Source organism: Colletes gigas, unplaced genomic scaffold (assembly GCF_013123115.1).
Source record: "Colletes gigas isolate AHSC1104 unplaced genomic scaffold, ASM1312311v1 Colletes_gigas_Sc00021, whole genome shotgun sequence".
In the NCBI taxonomy this organism is placed as follows: domain Eukaryota; kingdom Metazoa; phylum Arthropoda; class Insecta; order Hymenoptera; family Colletidae; genus Colletes; species Colletes gigas.
In genome coordinates, this window is record NW_025106650.1 from 2,480,889 (window position 1) to 2,506,026 (window position 25,138).

Genomic DNA, 25,138 nt, shown 5'->3' on the forward strand with positions numbered 1-25,138 from the left:
AGACTATGACATCCTTGGAGAATGTTTAATAGTGAAATTTAAAACACGAGGTAAGATTCAATCACCAGCCTGCGAACGTTAAGCAAAAGGAAATGGAACAATCCGAACATCCTTAATCGTGAATCTAAGAAGACTGTACTAAAAGAATAAATCGCAAAGTAATTCGTCGCATTTCAAGATGTCAGGCTATTATTGCTACAGAAAACAGTCCAACAGCAGAGTACACGATGCTTCCGGAGGACAGTGTTTCTCTAATCGTAAGATTACTGTCAGGACATTTCAAAGCTCGGGTTTATGAAATGGACTCCTGGGACGCGTTGTTCTTGAGAAACAGCTGTCGGGAATATTCACGATCGACTGATTGTGCAAGGGATTAAAGCTCTGGTAATTGCTTTGCTGTAATTATATGGCCTCGTTTCTGGGCGAACACGTGCACCTCTAACTAGTCTTACTGCCTTTTCCTGAATAACGATTATGTATCATAAACCACGGCACAGCGCTTGGTTTTATTAGCTGCGCTAAACGTACCCTGCCCAAACCTAATTCAGGGACAGGAAAGTTACTGATCTGGATAAAAGCATATTTTGGTCATTCTACATCTCTAGTTTAAACAATCTACATTTCGATGTTTCTAATCTGAACATACTATACTTTTATTTTACACATCCCACGTCTCTAGTTTGAATATTTTCCATTTCCATTTTGACAATTCTATGAGACTTTGAGTAACAGTACTGTAAGATCTATACTGTGCTTAAATTGACCCAAATCGGATATGTGGTAGGAGAACATTCAGTAGGACAACAGTATACAGGGTGGTCCACGCGATTGTTTCAAGTCATAACTCCGTTATTATTGCATTTACGCAAAAATGCCAAAGGAGAAAGATAAATGGTTCGAAGAGCACTACATCTGTAGGCCTTTAAATTTTTTTTACAATAGATGCAGCAGTGCATGTGCAATTAACAATTGCATCATTTCTTTAAATAGAAATGTATATTTTTTTTTACACAGATCGATTCTTCTGTTCATTCTACGTAAAAAATGATTAGAGTACCATGGCAAAAAAATGATTAGATCTCGAGATATTTTCAAAAAATGTCTTTATTGAAGAAGATGCTCAAACGCTTCTCCATTACATTCTAAACATTTCTGATAACGTTTTTTTATTGTTTGCATAACTGCGTTTAAATTATCTGCAATTATTGCTGCACATTCCAGTATGATTCTTTCTCTCAGATTCTCTACAAAATCTATGGGATTTGAATAAATTCTACCTTTCAAATAACCCCACAGAAAAAAGTCAAGGGGACTTAAATCAGGTGAACGGGCTGGCCAACGTATTGATGTATTTGTTGCGATAACGTTATTGCAAAACTTATTTTTTAGAAACCGCACTTTTTCAAATTCTTAGTTTTCGTACTCGAGTTACGATATGTGAATTGCTACTGAATGATGAAATGCTTACTCGTACAAATCAGTTTCTGTTATGATAACAATGTCGAAAGGGTGTTTACCTTTACAACATAGTCATGAAGTGTTTGAGTATCTTCTTCAATAAAGACATTTTTTGAAAATATCTCGAGATCTAATAATTTTTTTGCCAAGGTACCCTAATCATTTTATACGTAGAATGAACAGAAGAATCGATCTGTGTAAAAAAAAATATACATTTCTATTTAAAAAAATGATGCAATTGTTAATTGCACATGTACTGCTGCATCCAAAAAAAATTTAAAGGCCTACAAATGTAGTGCTCTGCGAACCATTTATCTTTCTCCTTTGGCATTTTTGCGTAAATGCAATAATAACGGAGTTATGACTTGATACAATTGCGTGGACCACCCTGTATAAACAAAGAGAGGAAGACGAACGAGAACACTTGAAGTTAGCAAATTAAAGAAGAGCGTGCGTGTCGATCAGAGTAGTGCGGGTTTTTGTCTTATGCATACGTATTCTAATAGATAAATAAAAGTGTGGAAAAGTTCTTTTTATTTTGCATAAACCTTACAGTACTTTGTACCTTGTCTCAGTTTAGCAACCAGAGTTTTTGAATAAAATCTTGTTCGCTGAATAATCGCGAAAAAGATAACGAAATAAAATCCGTACCAATTGTTGACAAAATCCAATTGTTTCGTCCATAAATCTACGGGGACCGCGAGATAGAAAAGAAGCTCGAAAAGAAGCTGCATAATTCTTCGATTAAATCGGGCTTATTCGATTTGCCAGGCCGCGCGTCGAAAAAAGAACCCATTTAACGCGTTACGAAGGAATGTTGTGTCTGAGGAAGCTTGATAAATATATTCCTCGTCCCACGCGGATTTGCCAGCTGGTAAAACATAAAGCACGATGGATAAAACGTCGCTCGGTAGCCTGAAGAGAAACCAGAGCTGGCTCCTACCGTGCCACGAGATAACGCTGTCTCGTTTCTCGCTACATAAACTCATCTTCCATGGACGCAACTTTGCGGACCAAACCGTGAGTGTGCACCACCGTACCGAAATCATTCGTCTTTACTGGTCGCGAAAAATGTCGAGCCACCATTCGATATCGGTCGAGCGAAATAAACGATGTGAAAAATTAACGGGGGACTCTGATACTATTTTAATCGAAGATAATAACGTTATCCATGCGTTGGCAAAACTTTCATAATCCGCAGAATGTTAGTCAGATCGTCGTTGAAAGTGCATACAGCAATATCAGTCGCTATATTCAATGCCTTTTTTGCCACTTGAGTAGGTCTTAGGAGGATTTGTGTTTGCGATTGTTTGTTTTAAAAATTTTTTATATTTTTAATTTGTAACTTATTATTTTATGAAATATGTATATATATACTATTAATTTATGATAGGTAAGAACGAAGTACATAATGTATTACTTGGATTACTTATACACATACGCAAGCACTCGTTTCGGAGCAGTTCGATGCGCATAGGAAATCGCTCGGAATTTTAAAGAAAAAAATTTTGTAGACACAAAACTTTTTCCCCATTATTATAGAAGGTTCAAAGCATCTTTTAAGCTAATAAAAAAAAAATCAATTTTTTGATAATTCTACAGTGGTGTAACCCCTTAAAGAATAGGAACTCTGTTCCTTGAGGATCTGGCCACAGAGTGGGGAAAACGAGGGTACCTTCTGGTAAGAGGACTAAGCTTGACCTCTTGGCACTTACCCCAGAACCGACAGTGAATAGAGTTGGTCTTTCAAAATTTCTAACACACTTATGATTGGAAAGCTGGAAATGTGATTTTCCTGGGGCGAGAAGCGATCGAGGAATTCTAAAAGTTGTTGAAACGAAAGAAGCGTTTGTTTAGAGAGTAAAAGGACGTCAGGCTACGATCAATCCATGTTTGTACCAGACGGCGTATCGTTCAATAATCTACCGGGAGAGAAGAGAGCTTTAACTTTCGCTCCCGTTATATTACACGCTTTTTCGCTCACCGATTTCTCTGAGCGCTTTACCTCAATGTTCGATCAGTTCGGCCCATTGGCTGCGATACTTTTTCGGCTTAAACCCAATTCGCTGTGCTCTTTCTTTTTCTACGCGTGGCGGGCGACGATTGGAAATAAAATTACCCGCCGTGAACGCGAATTCAATCTTGCAACGCCATTAACGCCCTTCGAGTCTTAATTTTCCACAGCGAAAAACATCCGTTGGTCGATGATAGAACCGACGACAGTGTCAGTTTATGAGTCGGAAATTCTACGTCGACGACGTGTTGAGAGACAATCGTGTACACCCGAAATTCCACGACGCGGCTTTTAAAGCACACTCATTAAAAATTCCCACGCAAGATTACTGTCTGTGATCCGATCTTCTCGTACGAATCTCATTAAATCCCGAGACTTCTGTACGAAAAGAAAGATTAAGTTTTCGTTCCAGTAGCGCCTCCATCCGTGTATTTGCATTTTATGCAAATTCGAGAGGGGGGATTGCGGCCCCGGTATAATTGGTAGCTTCGATCGAGGCGGCAAAGCTCAAGATTTGCGACGCGTAAAGGCAATCCCGCAACGATAAATGCTTGTAAGTAGATCGGTAAACTACGACTGCCGCCGCGATGGCGATATTTAAAGTTCGTGTAAGTCGTTCTGTCGGGGCAGATAAGAGGACCGGCGACTTAAGAATTCACGATAATTAAAAGTTCGCGATAAGGGCGTACGGAAAAGATTTATCTACAGTTCCCATGCGTCAAAGATAATTGGGGATAGCCTTAAACTGTAAGCTGCTGATTAAAAACTAGAATCGTCGTCTTAAATTTCTCGAAATTAAAATTCACTGATAATTCAAAATGGGTTTCTTTAGTGTCGTCTGGCTATGATGTGTATATTCTACTGGGGGTTTCTTTTTTATTTTTTTTCTAGTTATATAACCCATGTAGGATATGTACTACTGTGTCCAAAAAATAAGGTGACATTTGTTATAAAATGAAAAATTTTTATTTATTCTTTCAAATCAATTTCATCCCCTTCAAAGTAATCCCCATTCAACATAATGCGCTTATGCCAAAGTTTTTTCCATTCCTCGAAACAGCTGAAAAAGTCCTCTTCTCGAATGGCCTTCATAGCGCGTAGCGATTCACGTTGAATCTCTTCAATAGTCTCAAACCGATGTCCCCGGAGTGGTCTTTCGAATTTACTGAATAGCCAGAAGTCGCATGGTGCTAAATCAGGCGAATACGCTGCCTGTGTAACGATATGAGTTGAATTTTTGGCCAAATGATCACGAATAATCAACGCAGTGTGAGACGACGCGTTATCGTGGTGCAAAAACCAACAGTTGCTTCGCCACAATTCCGGCCTCTTTTTGCGAATAACTTCACGCAAACGACGCATAACACTTAAATAGTATTCCTTATTAACAGTTTGGCCCGTCGGGAGGAATTCATGGTGCACCACACCACGATAATCGAAAAAAACTGTTAACATGACTTTGATTTTTGAACGACTTTGGCGCGATTTTTTCGGTCTTTCTTCACCTTTAGCACGATATTCGCTCGATTGGTCAGCTGTTTCTGGGTCGTAGGCATAGATCTAAGTCTCATCTCCCGTAATGATACGTTTCATGACTGGTTCATAGTCGGAAATCATCTCTTTACAGATGTTAATACGACAATCTTTTTCGAACAAATTCAGTGCTTTACCAATCGAGACTTGACACGTTTCAAGCTCAAAACATCTTTCAAAATGGTATTCACTGACCCTTTTGAAATGCCAACAGTGTCTGAAAGGTCTCTTATTGTCAGTCGACGATTTTGTAACACTAATTTTTTGATTTCATCGACGTGATTGATGGCCGCCCTTGGCGCTCTTTGTCTTCAACGCTTTCTCGGCCATCTTGGAACTCTTTGTACCACTTATAAATATTTTTTTTCGACATAGCCTGATCGCCGAAGACTTTTCATAGCATTTCCAAAGTATCCGCAGCAGAATATTCATTCCGCAAACAAAATTTAATGCAAACTCTTTGCTCAACAAAAATATTCATTATGAAAATCGCCGAATGCACTTTTATTCTTATGAATAAACAAGCGTATCTCAAAAACAACTGAGGATAATGACGTGAAATTTGAAATAGATGACAGTAATAGAGCTACCAAGCTACAGAAAAAAAGTTTATCAGTTTGAATAAAACCGCGAAGTTTAAATTGAAAAGTCACCTTATTTTTTGGACACAGTAGTACTTCGAAGAAATGCATCAAAATCGCTACAAAGTAACTGCAAGGAGAAAAGCGCGAAGTTTCGATAATTACGGCAAGTTATGCTGGTTCACCTTAAAATTAAATTTCTCCAGTGTTATTCGGAACGAAACGACAATGTCCCCGTTACATTATATCATCCGCAGAGCGGTGCTCTACATTACACGCGAAATAGTAAACTCGAGAGCACGTTCGCGTATACGCCGTAAAAGCTTCAGAATTATTTCAAAACAGTGTAAAGTTACGCTACTCCCTGTCACTGTGACTAAAATGATAGGACGATACATTTATTCGTTTCCCTCTTCAACGAGAGCGCTTCTTTATCATTAAAATTGAATTATATTTTGAAAAGAAATAACGAATCGAAGCTGTTGGATTAAAATTGTACAACTTTTTCGAGTAGAAAACTTTTGAACGCCTGTCGGTGGTCGAATTCTTGTTAACTTTACGAACGAGAAGAAATTTTGTTTAGATTACAATTTTCTTTATTAATATTATTCGATATTAGCTTGACACAGTATACATTATTTGTCGTTGATCGTCATGATTTTAATACAAGAATACCTGCATTTTTTTATATAATGGCAGACATTTTTCCAATTTCTGTTAATAATAACTATAATAATAAAGAATAAAGTTTAATATTTTATTTCCAACTCAACCCGAGGCTAATTCAGACATAAAATTATTTTTGCAAATATCTCGAAAACGAAGGGCGATAAAGAAGAAATCTTCATAACAGTGACCTTGACAACATATTTCAAGGTCATCGAAATTGGTGAAGAATCGCTAAAGTAAATAATTACCGTGGAAACACCCGTATTGGCGTAAATTGGACTCCAGTTTGTAAAAATACGAACCGCGAGGGCTGTTACCGATTGGGGTACGTTTCTCGATACAGCCTTGTGGCCTCGGTGCCATTTTGATTTCGTTTGCTAAACAAAATGAACATATCAACTGCTTCACTGTTCGTAAATGCCATAATTTCGAAACACTGATAAGTATAAGTTATCAGTAACACTGTAAATAGTTGCTGATGGAAATCTTAACCCTTTTCACTTCGAATTATATTCCAATTTTGTTACCAGCGGCTCCCAATGCTTTTAGGAGTTTTATTTGAAATTTACCTGTTAAAATAAGTGTTTTATTTACACTGTTGTTGTATTTTGTAATTTTCAAGTGTATGATATCCGTTTCGGCCACGAACTTATATTCGTAGTTTACACAAATCTTGCTCGTGGTCGTTGCGTATTGCACAGCCACTCTGTGCCCTTAACCTATGCCTTAACCCTCAGAAGCTGTCGCTTCTGATACGCAGCACTGAAGTCTGCGGAGACTGATTATTGAGGTGGTTTCTCTGTTGAAGTTAATCGATCGATCTGCTTCCCAATCTGATTTTTCCCATAAGGAAACCTCGGTTTCCCCTGCCAAGGTGACAACGACGAACATTGTCTACCGGAGGGAGGATTGGTCAAGCCAATCCTCATCATCGTCACCTAGGTAGAGCGGTTCCTAACAATTTGCAACATTCCCACCCACCCTGCCGTCCAGTGTCCAGGTAGACCATGCAGGAGTGAGCGAGAACGCTGCATTATTATTAACATTGGGAAATGCCCAATGACCGCGAGACCCCGGTGGTCCGCAGCTGTGTGCCAACGCGGGTTTAAGATACGTCAACCGCTATTGAGGCAAGGAAGAGCTCCAAGGATTCCAAGTCCCGTGTGGAGTTTGGAGGTTCCTTAATGGCCGTATCCTGATTTATCAAGTAAGAATGTCTGGAAGGCCTAATCCTCAAAAATAGCGGAGAAGTCACGTCCATATCATAAACCCGCTCGCTGTACCGAGTCTGAACAATATCTGTTTGGTTTGGACTTGAAGAAATGTCGAGTGGAACTTGACAAAGGAGCTCCTGAGATAAAAATTGATGTCGAGTCACACGCGACATAGGAGTGTAAAGGGTTAATCTTACAGTGACTAGCATTAGCAGCCGCGAAACATTATAAGGCAGCAGAAACATTGTAAAGCAACACAAACATTGTAATGGATTCGGAGAACTTTTATCTTCGATAACATCCTAACGAATAAGTTTAGGGCACAAGTATGTTAGTACTTATATGTAGAGAATAAGAAACTACATCGACTGGCACAGTAAAAAATGTAGGTTTCCATTTTAAAAAAAAGTGCAGTTGCATTTTTTCGATGCATCAATGCACAAAAGTGCATCAAATTAGTTGCATATTACCATTTAACTTTGACTTATAACATATTCTTCTATTTCCAATCGTTTAGGAGGTTCCAACTGTTCCAGTTGCGTGGGAAACGCTGTATAGTATGGCACTTGCGTTCTATACGAAGTTTCGAAGACAAAAATCTGAAAAGTTCTGTTCTGTTTTCAGGTCTCATACTTCTCGACGAGCCCGGAACTCTCCAACAAGCAGCGTTTCGAATATTTCTCGCGCACTATACCCAGCGACCTTCACCAAGTGAAAGCAATGGTAGACATCGTGCTAACAATGGGCTGGAACTACGTGTCCATCATATACGAAGAAAGCAATTACGGAGTAAGGGTGAGTATTCATGCGAACGGCGTCCAGAGGCGACGTTGTCATCACAACAAAACCGGCAACGCGTCTCATTACGCGTAGAACAGTGTCTCTTGACACGTTTTTGTGAATTTTTAAAACCGCTCCTTAAATGGCATTGTTATTTTTATCACTGGTAGAACACCCTTTGTCACACACCAGAAAAAATTAAAAAAAAAAACATTTGACGCCAATATCATCTACAAAAAAAACGTTTCTAGCTTACTAAATTGTAACCGTGTATCGAAAATAATTCAAAACTAATTGTTCTGAAGCTTGTAAAGCCTCGAACCTTACACCAAAGGCGCGAACCGAATAAAATCACGATAACCGTGTGAAAATCCAATTAAAAAAAGACCAAAATCACTCCCACGTTCAATATTCCACAATTACGCGGAGTTAATCGATTTTCGCGTCATCGAAATGCCCGAATATATTCGCCCGTCATTTCCTTTAACACGTTGAGCGCCACGCGTATTTGTAAGACAATCCCGTTCAGGCCACGCAATTTCGGAAAAAATTAGCAGTCCATCTTACAAGTTGTGACAAAGAAAACATTCCACCGAGCAGAATTGCAAGAAGATCCAAAAAGGAATACAAACTCCAAAGAAAATCGGGAAAAGTCTCTGAAGTTCGAAAGTACTGTACATTATGTTATGACAAAAATGTAAGAAAAGATGGTAGAGAGATGGCAAGGAGAAAGACCAAGCGTGTTGTAACATTTTGTAATACTTGTGAAGGAGAACCATTTTTATGTTTGCCATGTTACAATGAATCCCATTAATCCTGTAATGATACCAAATTAAGTAAAATTAGGTAAAATAGTGTAAATTTTATAGTTCTCATGTTACACGCTGTCAGCCACCGATGGGTGACGCGGCCTAAACGGAAAGTCTAGTGTCAGCCACCGATGGCTGACGTGGCGCTCAACGTGTTAAAAGCTACTCTGCCGTAAAAGATCGAAAACACACAAAAACATTGTGCGACAAAATAAATAACCGAAGAGTCGCCCAAAGGCATTAACCGAATATTCCAATAGGTCGTTAAATACCGCTTCGTTCGAATATCAAAGCGACCCGTATTTAAATTCCCGACGATACATTTTCGCGCATATTTATTTTGATATTTCTCGTTTAATTTCTATCGTATCGACGCGGCCCGTCGAACGACATAATCGCCCCACGTTGTAACGTAAATTGTTGGCGGACCGTGTCGCGAAATGATTACTGGATGAATATCCCTAATTATTGGCGAACGTAACGGGATGGGATTACTCGCGCGTGTTAATAGGGACGCGCCACCCGAACCGAAAACCGTCGGTATGTGGAAAAATGCGGTCTCGTTCGCGTGAAATTCGAAACGGACGATCGATCCCAGCCGAACAAGGGCCCTCGAACCTATGCATTTAGCCGCGCAATATGATCAACGGCGAAACTATTCGCTGCAGAAAATTCTCGCACCCCGACCACCGGCTTCTACAGATTTTATCGGTTCCCCCGGCGTTCATTTGTTTTTAAGTAAATACACGTTTCGCGCGGCACGCAACCGCCGACCGAAATAAAAGAATGCCGAAATCGCACGACCGACAAAATCTGTACGCTTCATCGATACGAATTGCCAACAATTTATAAAACCGCGACCCGCTAGACGGTGCAATATACGAAACGCGGAAGAAACCAACGAAATATTGGGGAAGGTTTCCGAACACGCGAATAAACGTTTATTCGCCGAGCGAAGTACGAGAAATATCCCGCGCAATCTTCCGCCGCTGTACACGGGACGTCACTTAGGGCAGATCGCTTTCACGGAAGTCCGCCACGTTCTATCAATTTCATTCTGCTACGATTATCGTAAAACCAAACGGTTACTATTGAAATAGAAGAGCGCAAAGTCGTATCGAGAATTTGGTAATGTAATAAAGAAAAATTTTTATAACTCTCCGCGCTAGATCTTTACACACTTCTGGAAGAAATTGAATAAGAAATATAAAACTGGCAAACTGAGAAGGGTAGAAAAAAATTGTTGTTGCTAATTGCAGTGAAACAATTGTAAATTGATACAGTTACTGAAAAAAGTATCCATACACCGCAATACGTTCAGTTTAAACAATAATAACTTTGATTATAGAAGGCTACTATAAAGCTATGAGAGGCACATGTGCAGTTGGGAAATTAATTCAGCTGTCAAATAGTATGAATTTGTTTATGATTTCAATAAAAATACAACAGACAAATTTCAAATGCCGAATGAAGTAAGAAAATTAGCATGAAAAAAGTATTAGTACGTGACATCTATAGACGAAATATATCAATAAAACTTAAAATCTTGGGAGAATCTCGTCTTTCTTTTATTTCTATTTCTTTTGTTTCATAGAATTTCGTCAATTCTTAGCGTGGTTTGTTAAAGAACCATAATTTTTATCATAATAAGTGTTAAAAATAAGGAAACTACAATAGAGGATAGAAAAATTGTAATTGAATTATGGAAAAATGGGAAAACACATTGCGAAATTGGTGAAATGGAAAAAACGAGTCATACTAGTGTACAATATAGAGGGTGTTCGCCCACCCCTGGGAAAAATTCTAGAGGCCAAAATAAGACGAAAATCAAGAATACCAATTTGTTTATGGAGGCTTCGTTAAAAAGTTATTAACATTCAAAGTTCCGCCCGTGGTGAATTTTTTTCTAAAAGTGGGTAGGATTTCGGGGGAAGGTCTATTCACCAAAAATTATTGTAATTGACACTTACAACCAAAAATAATTTTTCCAGAACGATTGGAAATTTTTTAATGTTGTCGAAAAATTTCACACATTCTCGAATTTTTTTCTCGAAAGTGGGTAGGATTTCGAGGGTATGTCTAATGACCAAAAATGACTGTAAATGACCCCCGCAATTGAAAATAATTTTTCCAGAACAATTTAAAATTTTTTTTTCGTCGAAAATTTTTATTTTTAATTCGAATTTTTTTCATTTTAAATCAATTTGATTGACGTCCTACGGAAATTTTGTTTAGTACTTTTTTGTAGGTATCCATGAGCTCTACTTCCATATTAAATTTCATTGAGATACATTCACTATTGTAGGAGTTATGGCCGTTTGAAAATTGAACCAGTTTTAGGGGGTTTTTTTTCACTTTTCGGAATCATGGAACAGCTTTTTCAATATTGTTAGAATTTCTACATATTCTCCACGAAAATACGCGTTGTTTGCATTTTGGAAAATTAAAATCCTCCAATCCTTTCAGGAGTTGTGATGTGTTAAACATATGCATAAAATTTCAGGGAAACATATCAATGTATGGTCAGACATTATATTTTCGGTAAGGAATTTTTTTCTCGGAACTGCGTAGGATTTCGGGGGTATGTCTATTCACCAAAAATGCTTGTAATTGACCTCTGTAACTAAATATAATTTTTTTAGTATGATTTGAAAATTTTTTTTTTCGTCAAAAAATTTAAGCACCTACCCGAATTTTTTTCTCGAAAGTGAATAGGATTTCGGAGGTATGTGTATTCACCAAAAATGATTGTAATTGACCCCCGCAACCAAAAATAATTTTTCCAGAACGATTTTAAATTTTTGAATTTAATTGTTAATAACTTTTGAACGAAGCCTCTATCAACAAATTGGTATTCTTGATTTTCGTCTTATTTTGGCCTCTAGAATCCCCCATTAAAATTTTTCCCAGATGTGGCTGAACATCCTGTATAGTTAATAAGTACAAAAGTACATGATTAATTGAAAATATGCGTCGTTCCAGAAAACCAAGCAAGTTAACCCTTTGCACTCCTATGTCGAGTGTGATTCGACATCAATTTTTATCTCAGGAGCTCCTTCGTCAAGTCCCATTCGACATTTTTTCAAGTCCAAACCAAAGAGACATCGTACACTTGAAAATTACAAAATACAACAACAGTGTAAATAAAAGAGATATTCTAATAGGTAAATTTCAAATAAAACACTTAAAAGCGTTAGGAGCTGCTGATAACAAAATTGAAATATAATTCGGAGTGCAAAGGGTTAACCGAAAGGGATGAAAGATTTATTACAAAGAAAATAAAACAAAATCCATTTGAAAGTGCACCTAAAATGGCAGCAGAATTACAAGCAAGTGGTAACAAAATTTGTCCAAAGACGATATCAAACAAGCTTAAAGAATCAGGGTATTTTGTACGAGTAGCGAGTAGAAAACCCTACGTCAATAAGGTGAATAGAGAAAAAAAGACTTAATTTCGCAAAAATTTACATAAATAAATCATCAGATTTTTGGAAAGAAGTTATTTTCTCAGACGAGAGCAAGTTTAATACTTGGGGGTTCACATGGACGAAAATTAGTATCTTTAAGGCCCAAAAATATTAGACCTACAGTCAAACATGGCGGAAGTAGCCTTATGGTATGGGGCTATATGGCCGCAAATGGCCTGGGAAACTTGAATCTCATTGATGGAATAGTAGATCAATATAAATATTTAGATATTTTAAAATCATATTTGAAAGACAGCACACGGAAATTAGGTATTTTATTACTATTTTCAGCAAGGTAACGCTCCCATCCACAAGACTCATTTAATTAGAGAATGGCTTTTATATAATACACCTCGCGTTCTGGAAACTCCTCCGCAATCACCGGACATGAATTCAATCGAGCATATATGGCGAGAATTGAAACATCGTTTGCAAAAATATAAAATTACAAATAAGAATGATTTAAAAAATGCTTTGCAAGAGGAATGGCAAAAAATGGAGGGACATGTAACAAATAATTTAATTGAATCTATGCCCAAGCGATTACTAGCAATTATTAATAATAACGGGTATCCTACAAAATATCAATTACTATAAATATGACTGATTCACAAACAAACAAAATTCTGTATGAACACTTTTTTCTCGCTGATTTTCTTACTTCATTCGGTATTTGAAATTTGTCTATTCTATTTTTATTTAATTTACGAATAAAATTCATACTATCTGAAAGCTGAGTTAATTCCCTAACTGCATACGTGCCTTCCATAGTTAACTAGCCTTCTATAATCAAAGTTTTTACTGTTTAAATTGAACGTGTTGCGGTGTATGAGTACTTTCTTCCGTAACTGCATATGCAACAGATTCTTTCCATTTCCTGTTACAACGCATAAACAATTTATTATTATTCAAAGCAATGCTTGCATTGGTTCAATTTTACCAGAGCTACCAACGCGACAGCAGTTCGCGTGCAATTCACAGAATATTTGGCCGCACGGAGAAGCCGCAATGTCTCTCATTTTCCTCGCACTCGCGTAATCAAATAATCCCCCGGAAACTACGCTACTCATCGGGTTCTTTCTCTTTCTCGAAACGAGCAGAGTCGAGCGCAACGCCCACGCCTAGTGGCAACCTCTCCATCGCATTCGTTTCTGACTTCCTCTCCTCCAACGTGGCGGTTTCACGCCGTCCTTCCCGCCTGTTCTCTAACTAACTGCACCGCCAGTATGCTAATCGGCCATAATTAAAACCGCAACGAACGTCTGACGGCCCGTGTTATTTTCGAAAATTATTCCGACTCCTTGGAAAGACTGCCGAGGTGAAATTATCTGGAATTTCGTTACGGCGAGTTTCTGTTAATTTAAAACCGCGCGATGACCCGGTTCGCCTATGTATAATAAATAGTTGGAGTCGAATCTGTGCTTAAACGCGCACCGCTGCACAAAACTGCCGGAACTGCGATATTTTTCAAGATAATGCTTTTTCTCTCGGGGAAAATATTTGTCCACTTCTACTGAAATCTTTCTTTAGAGAATTTAATTTAAAATACGCCGTTTGGTAAATTTTCTATACTAACCCTAAAGTTTGAAACTTATTAATTTTATTCTGGGAAATATTCTAAATAAAACCACGGAATCGTGCACTATGTTGATACTTGTAATTTAGAAAAAAGGGAACGCTTTAAAAAATCAGTGAACAATTATTTCATCAAAATGTAGAAACGGAGTCTTGAACAATTGCCTCGTAATAATATTATCGCGAGACGGACAGTACGAGCGCATAAAACAAGTCAGCTCTACATTTCATTAGACTGCCACGATAACGAAATTAACGAGCGACTACGACGTAAATTACTGCCGCTATACACACGTAAATGAACGAAACTATACTTCGCCTCGTTACGCATTGCCTCCTGAAACGTATCCACTATTCCAATTTCGATATTAATGGATTTATTCGACGTCGAATGTGCTTTTTATGCCGTGTTAACAACGTTCTAACAATGCCCGATACGTTCTCGTTAAAATTACGTTCCTACGGATCGTAATTTTTGGTCGGATCGAAGTGGATACGATTCCTCGCGAAGAAACACGTCGAAACCGTAAAATGAATTGTTTTCGTACGGTACCTTGTTTTCGAGAAAAACCGAACTTCAAAAATGAAAGCGCGTCTCTAGCGGAGCACGTGCACCGGAAATTTTCAAACTCAATTTCCTCGAAAGCGAAGCTTCGCTCGAGAAAATATCGTTTCACCTTTTCGATCTAGTTTCTCGCAAAGAACCGTTCTCCCTTCCGATTTCACCACGAGTTGCCACAAATGAAGAAACAAATAATGAAATTTTAACGAGTAACGAGAATAATTAAGAAAAAAGAAAAAGTAATAACGAACGCGGGATTGATCGAGGGGGTTTCGTGGAAAAGTAGCGCAAGTGCATTTTTTTTTCTCAAGAAACGCAATAATTTTTGGAGATACGATTTCCAATATTCTCGTATCGGTGGTGAATATTATGCAATCAGATTCCTCGAATGTTGCAGTAAACACTCGAGGAATCTGATTGCATTCTCAAGAATTTCACGAACGAAGACATATTTATATCGTTGATTTAATTTGTCGTTATACATCTGCCGGTGACATAGATAAACTGCAATCGAGCCATTCATCGTCCTGTGGGTGTAAAACCACACGATTGTTGCGATCAACTGTTTCGTATACCATTAACTACCTCCAAATGAAACAGTTTATTTTTTTATCTGATCCAATTAATCATAAACAATGCCACGGTGAATACTAAATTGCATGAATATGAATTTTCCAACGGATTTATTAACGTTACGTCAAGATACGAAGGTAAATTATAACTCCTGGTTAAATATTTGCATAAATACTCAAAATTATATTTCTGCGAAATAATGGCCTTTCTGTTTTTGGATAACCTTTAACGAAGATTCGAACATTCCTAAATCTCCATAGTTTCGGATGCATATTTCTTCAGATTAAAATAAAAATACGCATGTTCTCTGTTCACGGGATTCAATTTTGAAAATCGATGACAAAAATCAAATTTTATAGCTAGACAATTGAACACAACATGCTCCGATTTTCATATTTGTACTATGCTCCATATACAATATATATTCATCACTGCTTTCCGACATTATCAATAGCAAATATCTTGATTTAAGTATAAATGGAGTTAGGCCACTTTCAAACTAAACGGTTCAATTATTGAACTAACTCTGAAAACTTATGTGTCAAGAATTATCGTATTTGCTCGGAATATAAGCAACCTGAAATGCTTTACTGATAAATAACATGAAGTTGTACATATAACCATGGTAACCGGAAAAAAATTGAAAAATGGAGTTAGGCCAGTTTCAAAATAAACGGCTCAAATGTCGAATTTCCAATTCTGTATTTGGTTTTCTCCACACATAATTTTGACCATCCGAGCCAAAAATATTAAACTTTGACTCGTCCGAAAAGATGACTTTATTCCAAATAGTATTATCTTTATTAATGTAGGTTTTCGCAAAAGTCAATCTTTTTTTACGATTTACTGCATTAATATATGGCTTCTTTCGCGGTACTCTGCCATGAAAATCATTGTTTCGTAAGGTTCGTCGACATAATTCCGGGCGAACTTCTTTATGAAACATATCAGCTACCATATTTGCGAGTTGAGGAACGGATATAGTAGGATTTTTTTTTAATTCGCGAATGGTAACTTTCTTCTCTCTTCCAGTCGATTTCTTTGGTCGACCTGATCGAGCTTTGTTTGCAAGTGTTCCCTCATTCTTTGACTTTTTTATGATGTAATGTATTGTAGACTTACTTCTGTTCACAATCGTAATATTATTTCTCTTTCACACGTTTTGGTTTCAGACTTTTTGGTGTTCATTTTAAATACTATTGTGCACACTTTTACGTTACTGTTACTGAAACGATATCCTAACATCAAGTGAACGTACCAATATTTTCATTTAACAATGATGTTTACATTCGGTGCAAAGAAAGATGAAAAACTATCAACAGTGTTACAGCGTTCGAATACTTTTGTGAGTCGCTTACCATGCCTCTTTCTAATAAATCTATCATAACTCCTCTTTACGTTGTTGAATGCTTTTCAAGTTTTACTGGCATAATCTTAAGACTTCCATCTTCCTATTGACATCTACTTGTTTCAGCAAATTGTTTTAATGTACATTATTTCGGCCATTCAAGTTTGCATATGTAAGCGTTCGAATACTTTCGTGAGCCACTGTATTTCATGAGTGTCAGTGAATGCGTGTTGGGGTAAATAAAATGACCTAAAACTAGTTATACCGTAAACAACCCCCTTAAGAGACTGAAAGTAGAGCGATGGATAGCCGAACGATACAATGGAGATAACCAGACGGGACAATTTGCAATTCACGTATGCGACAGAAGTTGAAAATTACAAATTCCTCTGTCCAGCAAACGCCCACCGGAGAATTCATTTTCCTCCCACCCCACCCCTCCAGCGATGCGTTTGGCAATGCAAAACTTCAATCGTCCAGAGACTCGTTCAACCCCGCCAAATAATTTGATTCGTTCCCATCAAAACGAAAGCACCGCGTCCGGTTGTCATGGATGTAATATAAAAAAGAGGACCGTCATCGAAGCCACGATCCGAATACCGAATCCGAATACCACCGGTCAAGTCCCGTGACTGAACGGACGAACGTGATTGTACCGTTACCGTGACGTCAAATTTTATTGCGACCCATTAAATACTCTTCATCCCTGGCACGTTAAATCGCGTGCACGTAGTCGGTTTCACGACATTTCGCGTCTGTGGGGAAAAGATCGGCGAAAGGGCGACCGAGAAAGATGGAGAAACGAGCGCACACCTAATTAGCTTCTTCTCGAAATACGTGGCTACATAACAACCGACCTTGCATGGCCCGCATTACCGTCACGCCAGCTGCAGGACGGATGCAGTTTTGTATGCATGCGAGATTCTTTGAAATAGATGATAACTTTGCAGCACTTTCTGGCATCAACGCGAATGTTAATTGCGCCGATATAGCCCGGATCTCTTGGCAGGCTGCGCCAAGATGGAAATTTGTTTAATAAATACGCGTGCTGCCCGCGCCGCATCTGATTCGCGCGTTTATGCGTCGTTCGAATTCCTTTGGCCCGATTCGAAAGAAACGATTCATTCGTTTTCTACTTTTGCAACGTTGTGTGTGTGTAATGTAATTCGATTACACTTAGAGGAAGAGCACTTGGAATACCAAATGGTTCAAGACGAATAAAAAAAATTGTATGATACTTCCATGTTCCCAACTCTCGGTAATAACGAAAAAAAGTATCTGAAACTTCTGTCTAACTAAAAAGAGACGCAGAGTAACGATTTCGTTACTGCGCTGGTTACTTGAAATATCGATGTTCCTTCACTTTATAAAATTAAAAAAACAAATGAAATCATTCTTTCTTGCAACCTCGTCGGGTACAAAAATCAGAATATCTTCCACGAGGTTTCACTGTACCTAAATGAGCGATGTGTAATCGAAATGCAATGTAATTAAATTGTATAATTTGAGTAGAATGTAATTGGGAACGGGCTGCCCTCGGTTTCGTGGCCTCCGCTACATGTTCGCCGGCCATATTTCACATTTCGTCTTCCTCCGCGGCGGTTCCCGGTAATAACGCGAAATTAGCGTTTACGTATACAGGTAAATTGAATTTCCACACGATCCGAACACGACGGAGGCCACGTCCCGACCGGACCGTGCAAAAACAATGGAGAGGCGGGCAGAAACGTGTGCTCGTGACGAAGGCCAAGGTGTGCTCCAACATCGTCGACGCGACTCGTAATTTATCGCGACTCGTCACGTGCTTCGCCACCACGGAAGAATGGACAGGTGTACGGGCAACGAGCGCCATTGACCCAGATATTGGTTAAGCATTGACTTATGCACTCTCTCTGACTCCTTGGCTTCGCGAGCTCGACCAGGAAGAATACATTTTCCACGGTTAAAGCACGGGACTGTTCCGCAACTCCCATTTTTCGCGCCGCGCTACCACGCTGATAACAATGGCCCACGAGATTGCTTTTCAAGGCTTGATTTATATGGGTGTCAAGCCGGTGCCTCGACCGTTCAACTTCGCGGGGAAAACGCATCTTGACGGTGCGTTTTCGCGTGTCACATTTTCCAACGAGACGAAACGGCGAACAACGAACGTCCAGGACTTCCTGAACCGTGGGGATTGATAGCATAAAATATTTGAAACGGTACTCGTCTTGTCGCCCGGAAACTAATCATGGACAAAGTTTCTTGAACTATCCAGTTAGACAAGGATTGATCGATACCACTGAAATAATTTAAAAACTTTTAAAGTGTTATAACTTACTACTCTTGAGCTGTTACGATTAAGCGTTCTTGAAGGCAAATTTTGTTTCAAATCGATACCGTAGTTAATTCCGGAGAAAATAATTATTTAAGAAAAAATTGAAATTTTTTTCCAAGTAAATAAACAATTTATAATCCAATCGTATAATAGATAGGAATTGCTGGAACTTCTTTGGGCGAGATACAAGGGTTTGAAGTGTTTGTTTACTTTTCATTGCTTACGTCGCGAGGTCAATGAACTTTCACTAAACAGAGACAGAGATAGTCGAATTAAAAAAATTACACCTTTATTTAAATTACGATATCTCCAAAACGAAAAGTCGAATTGATATGTGTTGAGGGGTTGAGCAAAATAATTTAATTTGTTGAAAGAAGCTTTCTAATATGCTGAGCTTCACACGTCAACGTTAATGACGAGTGAATAGTTGTGGGATACGGAAGGTAAAACAAACCTTTAATCACAATCAGTGGAATTGGTAACAAGCAATAACTATTTATTCTAAGTCAGATAGCCGAAATGTATACAGTCTTGAAATACTAGTGATGATTGATGGTTTAGAGTTAATCCATGCAGATATGAATGAGTTTAATAATTAAATAGCCAGCCTAATGGCACTTGATTATAGGCAAAACTTGATTGTTTGAAAGGTCTGACTCTACATCCGCTGGCTTTATGAATTCACTGTTACGCTGCAACACAGAATAAATTGTAATTGTTTTCTCGTCGTAACAATATGAAACTGAATGTTAGATATTCTAATCGAAATTTAAAAAACGGTCAGATTTAGTTTTTATATCTTTTTCAAGATATAGGAAAACTGCCTCGAATTGTACGATCGAAGTTATAGAGTTTCGTCTTTAAAAAAATGATGCAATTTTTAGATATATCGACGCATAAAAATGAACAAAATTATACTCGGTTTGAGAGACGTAGCTTCACCATGTACAGTCGACGGATAACCCAGCAGCGTATTATAATTTTTCTGGCCGCTCGGACAGTTAGTTGTACGCGACGCAATTTCTCGCGGGAAATAAAAAAGAGAGAAGTTCCGTCCCTTTCTGAATGCACTTTCAGGGCGATGCATTAACACGTAATGATACCATGGGTACGCGGATTGAAGTTCAGAAACGAATAACTTCCATTTGCGCGTTTCGCGGCTGCGAGGTGTCGCTCGCCCCGGGGGCAGAGGGAACGAAAAAGACAAAAGCCATTAGACGCGAAGCAGAAGGACAAGGCTGTAAACGGCCAGATGCGACGTAAGAAACTTTAATACGCGCCCGCGGTTCGTACACGGTTTCCACGACTCCACGAATCGTCGTCCCTAATTCTCTACGTGCTACGAGGGCCGCTTTCAGCCGCGATGTGTTTCGCTGAAATTAAATTGACGTCACGCGTGTAAACCGCGTTCGTTAAAAGTGCAACCGTCCACCGGTTAGGTTGTCGAATACGTTCCCGCGCGTCCGTACAATTTTCGTAATTAACGCTACGCCTCGTTTGGATGCAAAGACGAAGCTGGTTCTTGGCCAAAGGCGTCGTTAACGCACTCTCTGGTGGCCGACGTTTTAACCTTACAACGCGTTTCGAAATTGTTTAACAATGATTCGAAATAACAAGTACGTAAATTATCGAAGATTTTTATCCCTGATAAACTATTTTTGAATAAATGGAGATGTTAAAACGTCGAAATGTTAATAGTAGAAAACAAGAAGCCATTTGACCAATACTATATTCCACAAATGAGAAATCAAATAAACCATCGATGAGAAAAATATTATTTCAGAAAAATGGTAATTTTCTTTTATGACAAGGCTATTGTATTATCTGGGGTGTTACTTTAATCTCAAAAATTCGAAAGAACTTGCTCGATCTAATGCCACTGGCACTTTCGTGATTAAATAAGAAATCCGCGAACCCACCGACAGGGTCGCTTTGATTTACAGCGTTTTTTCAAACGAACTCACGGTTCGAAATTAATTTCTCGATGGAAACGGGTGCACCCGACGTCTGGAAACAGATATTAACCGGCATCTACGCTAAAGTGTAATTTATTTCCGTGATATGGATCATCGACGCGCGACGATCCGTCGAGAAATCAAGATCAGAAGCGTGTAATGACTAGCCGACGCAAACGGAACGACGATAGAAAAATTTTGCATAAACGAGAATCGATAACGCGCCTGCGCCGTTCAATGGGGCGCGAATTAAAATACTTGAATACTTACGGCCCGGTATTTGTAATTTTAAATCGGCTCGATGCTTGAATCTTTTAATAAATTAATATCTAAATTAGTTGAAATTTAATATGCAACTTCACTGTTTCGATCAGTATCGTTCGAAAGATTGATTACGCCTCTTTGATTCGTTGTGCATCGCGTTCGTCGAAATGCGAGCAGCTCGTTTAAAAATTCGCTCGATATAGCCGCAATGGAAATCGATAAGAAACGGAAAAGACAATCGCGAAACAGATCTAACGGAAAATGTTCGTCTCGTTGCAGGCGTTCGAGGAACTGGAAGATCTGTTGGGGAAGTACAACATATGTATCGCTGTAAAGGAGAGACTGGTGAAAGATTCTGGGGTGGCGAAGGAAACGGCGTACGACCACATCGTTTTGAAGCTTCTAACGAAACCGAGAGCAAGAGGTGAGTGTATCTATGAAAAGAAAATACTTTACGAACTATTAGGTCCAGTCATAAGTAACTTCCGATAAGTAGAATCTATTGTTCGTATCTACCCGCTATGAGTTACCATGACAACAAGTTTTTGTTTTCACTATATAGACGAGGCTTCAGTTAGTCTTTAGTCAACTGTTTTGTGTGATACAAGTTACGTTAAACTGTTTTTTTTTAACCTCTGAAATGGAGAGTCAAGAAGTACATATTAGTCATGTAATGCTTTGGAAATTTAAACAAGGCAATGCTAAGGCGACAGCTGAAAAAATATGCAGTGTATATGGTGAAGGACTTATAACTGATCGGGCAGTTAGAAATTGGTTTATAAAATTCCGTTCTGGAGATACGACCTTAAAAGACGAACCGAGGGCGGGACGTCCTTCCGACTTTGACGACAACTTCTTAAAGGCAATATTGGAGAAAAATCCACGTCAATCAACAAGAGGTATAGCAGAAAGGTTGAATACATCACGATCAACTGTTAACCGCCACCTGGAGAAATTAGGGAAAGTCAGCAAGTTAGGAGTATGGGTACCTCACAATCTCAGTGAACGGAGTAAAGAAGATCGCATGTCTATCGCCACAAGTCTGCTCTCACGCGTAAAAATTGAGCCTTTTTTAAACAGGATTGTAACACGCGATGAAAAATGGGTTACCTATGACAATATAGTCCAAAAAGACAAAAGACAGTGGCTTGATAAGGATCAACCACCCCTACCAGATCCGAAAGCAAATATCCATGGCAAAAAGATTTTATTGTGTGTATGGTGGGATTGTCAAGGAATAATTCGCCACGAGTTGTTGATGTCAAATTTAACGATTACTGCGGCTAGTTAAGTTCAGCAGTTGCAAAGAGTACACGAAAAACTCCATGAAAAGCGTCCTGCACTCGTCAATCGTAAAGACGTCATTCTTTTACACGACAATGCGCAACCACATACAGCAAGGGTGACTCAAGAAAAAATTCTTGAGCTTGGATGGTCTGTTTTACCACATCCACCTTACTACCCGGATCTTGCCCCGAGAGACTACCACCTTTTCTGTTCCTTACAAAACTTTTTGAATGGAGAAACCTTCAATTCTGAAGAGCAAGTCAGGCAGGCTGTCGAAAACTTCTTCCAGTCCAAACCAACCACATTTTACAAGGAAGGAATTGATAAACTGCCAGGAAGATGGGAGAAGGTTATAGATAATAGTGGCTAATACATAATAAATTAATATAATTTTGTTATTTAATGAGAGCAAAATAAATGTCTGATAAAAAAACAGAAGTTACTTATGACTCGACCTAATAGTACTAGCAGTTTGGATTTTTCCGGTGTGGATGAAAAATCGACTTCCTATTAATTGCATTTTCTACAACTTTGAAATTACGTTAAGAACCTTAAAATCTTAAAATTACATCTTCGCAACTTCATAGCGATATTTGAAGGTTTAAAAAAGTTATAGACTTTTGAAGAAAACCTTATATAGGTCAAAGGAAACGATTTAAAACTTTAAAGTCGTTTTCCTCGGAACGACTTTTCTTGGCCTGCTGTTGATAAAATCTGGAAAAAGTAATGAAATTGGTTTGGCTTGAAATTTTACATGCACATTACACGGTTGGTGCAGTATCGATTACTGTTTTCGTTTTATTAAGCTAAGTTATTCTAATTCCAGGGCAAAATTCGTACGTTTTTCATCCAAAGATCGATCGTTTTTTACTTTCTCAATTTATTAAATAATTCTGTATTAAACAAGAAACGTCTCCATAATTATTGGATATATTGTTTTCTGGTACGAGCAATTACTGACATGGTCACTTATTTTTTGTCAATTAGATTACTACGTCACTAAATTATTCTAATTACAGGGCAAAATTCATACATTTTTCATCCAAAGATCGTTCGTTTTTTACTTTCTCATTTTATTGAATGGTTCTGTATTAAACAGGAAACGTCTCCATAATTATTAGAAATATTGTTTTCTGGTACGAGCAATTACTGACATGGTCACTTATTTTTTTTTAATTAAATTACCACTTCACTCGAATATCTTTTAATTTTGTTGAATTATATTTGTGGTTAAGTTTAAAATTTAATACCCCGCGGTACCAAATTTTATTCTTGTAGATAATAGATAATTCATTTTAAACGCACACGATTTCGAGACTCATTTTAGGGTCCAACAAACCAGAATCCTGCCTCAAGCTATGGCTATCGGAAAGATAACATTTTATGGGATATTTTGTATTTTATGTTAGAAATTTATTTCATTCCAGCAGGTGTTCAAATGTCCCGCCATGAAAGTTTGAGCGTTTTATCACTCCCTTCATTAAATTTTTTATTACATTTTTATGTTGTACGACAATTGATCTCGCGCAATTAATCTTAATTTTCATTTTCGTGTTATCGGCTGGGCAGAAAAGTGTAGTACGAATTCATATCGAGCGATTTTTAGAAAAATATACTGGAAGTAGCTCTAACAATTATAAGCAGCGTGTATCCGACAGCTGGGGGTCAAAATGTGTATTTAAAAAATGAAATAATGTTCCCCAAAGGATGTTCCATTGGACATAGTCGCGCGAAATTGGAGATGACACTGATTTATTGGAAGTCTCAACCCTGATTTAATAGACTGTTGTCACAAACGCGTAAAAAAACGTAGAACGCATATTAAAGCTGTCTTTACGCGCCGATGGATAAATCGTTTCAAGAACCCTCGAAAGACGCTTCGGTGATGGGACATTTTTCAACGAAATAATAACTTTTAAAAAAAAATTTCGAAGTGGTCGAAATTTCACACTGTCGTTGAGCTCATAAATATTAGAACACTTGACCTAAACGTTATCAATATATTAAGTATCGTCAAAAGAAGTACAATAATCTTGGGGTTATTTTAAAGGCTGAAACCTCAATTTTCACATCGCTGTATCGAATTTTTTCTTTTATATTAAAAAGTTTGTAAAAAAGTGAAGAGGATGTCTCTCTAAATATTGCTTCAAATTCTAACATGTTCCAAGGGTTTAAAAAATTTGAATTCGAATAAATTTCAAGATTAAAGCCTTCTCTTTGGGTAAATTACACATTCTCTGTTTATTGAAAAATTCTGATACGTGTATATTTATTTCCTCGGTATTTCTGAATGATTTTCCATCGAGAGAATTCTTTAGCAAGGTTTAGTGAACAGAATGGTTGGAGTAAAAGATCCCAGCCTAGCTGCCATAATTTTTGTCCCGTCGTTAAACACATATGGGGTCGTATGTTATCAGGAAAACAACCCCTTTTCTAAATACGATCAATGGCTATTTCTTCGGTACGGTTGCCTTTAATTTATCAAGTTGCGAACAGTATATTTCGGTATCCGTAGTAAAAGTTTCTAATAAAGTATCAAAGTAAAGCGAATTCCAGTAGCGAATCCCTTTTCAAATATCGGGGAACGCATGTACGTTTTCATTCGATCGCAGAGGAATGAAAAACCATATAGAGAAAGGGAAAAACTGTGTGTCGTCCGAATAAACATTAACGGAATACCTGGAAATTTCGAGTGACCTCACACGCGTGCAAAACAAAAAGAAGCTTACGTC

The 25,138-nt window shown here is 38.1% G+C and overlaps 2 protein-coding genes across 2 annotated transcripts in view; one reads left to right on the plus strand and one right to left on the minus strand.

The window, feature by feature from the left end:
• The window catches only part of LOC122400956 (metabotropic glutamate receptor 8-like), a 65,203-nt gene that overhangs the window by 19,915 nt on the left and 20,150 nt on the right, over positions 1 to 25,138 (plus strand). The window contains exons 2-3 of the mRNA XM_043402753.1: positions 8,094 to 8,264; positions 21,399 to 21,543. Coding sequence (XP_043258688.1) covers positions 8,190 to 8,264; positions 21,399 to 21,543 — 220 coding nt within the window. The 5' untranslated portion in view covers positions 8,094 to 8,189. The remainder of the gene's footprint in view (positions 1 to 8,093; positions 8,265 to 21,398; positions 21,544 to 25,138) is intronic.
• LOC122400957 (COP9 signalosome complex subunit 7) overlaps positions 1 to 25,138 on the minus strand; it is a 51,761-nt gene that overhangs the window by 429 nt on the left and 26,194 nt on the right. The window lies entirely within an intron of this gene.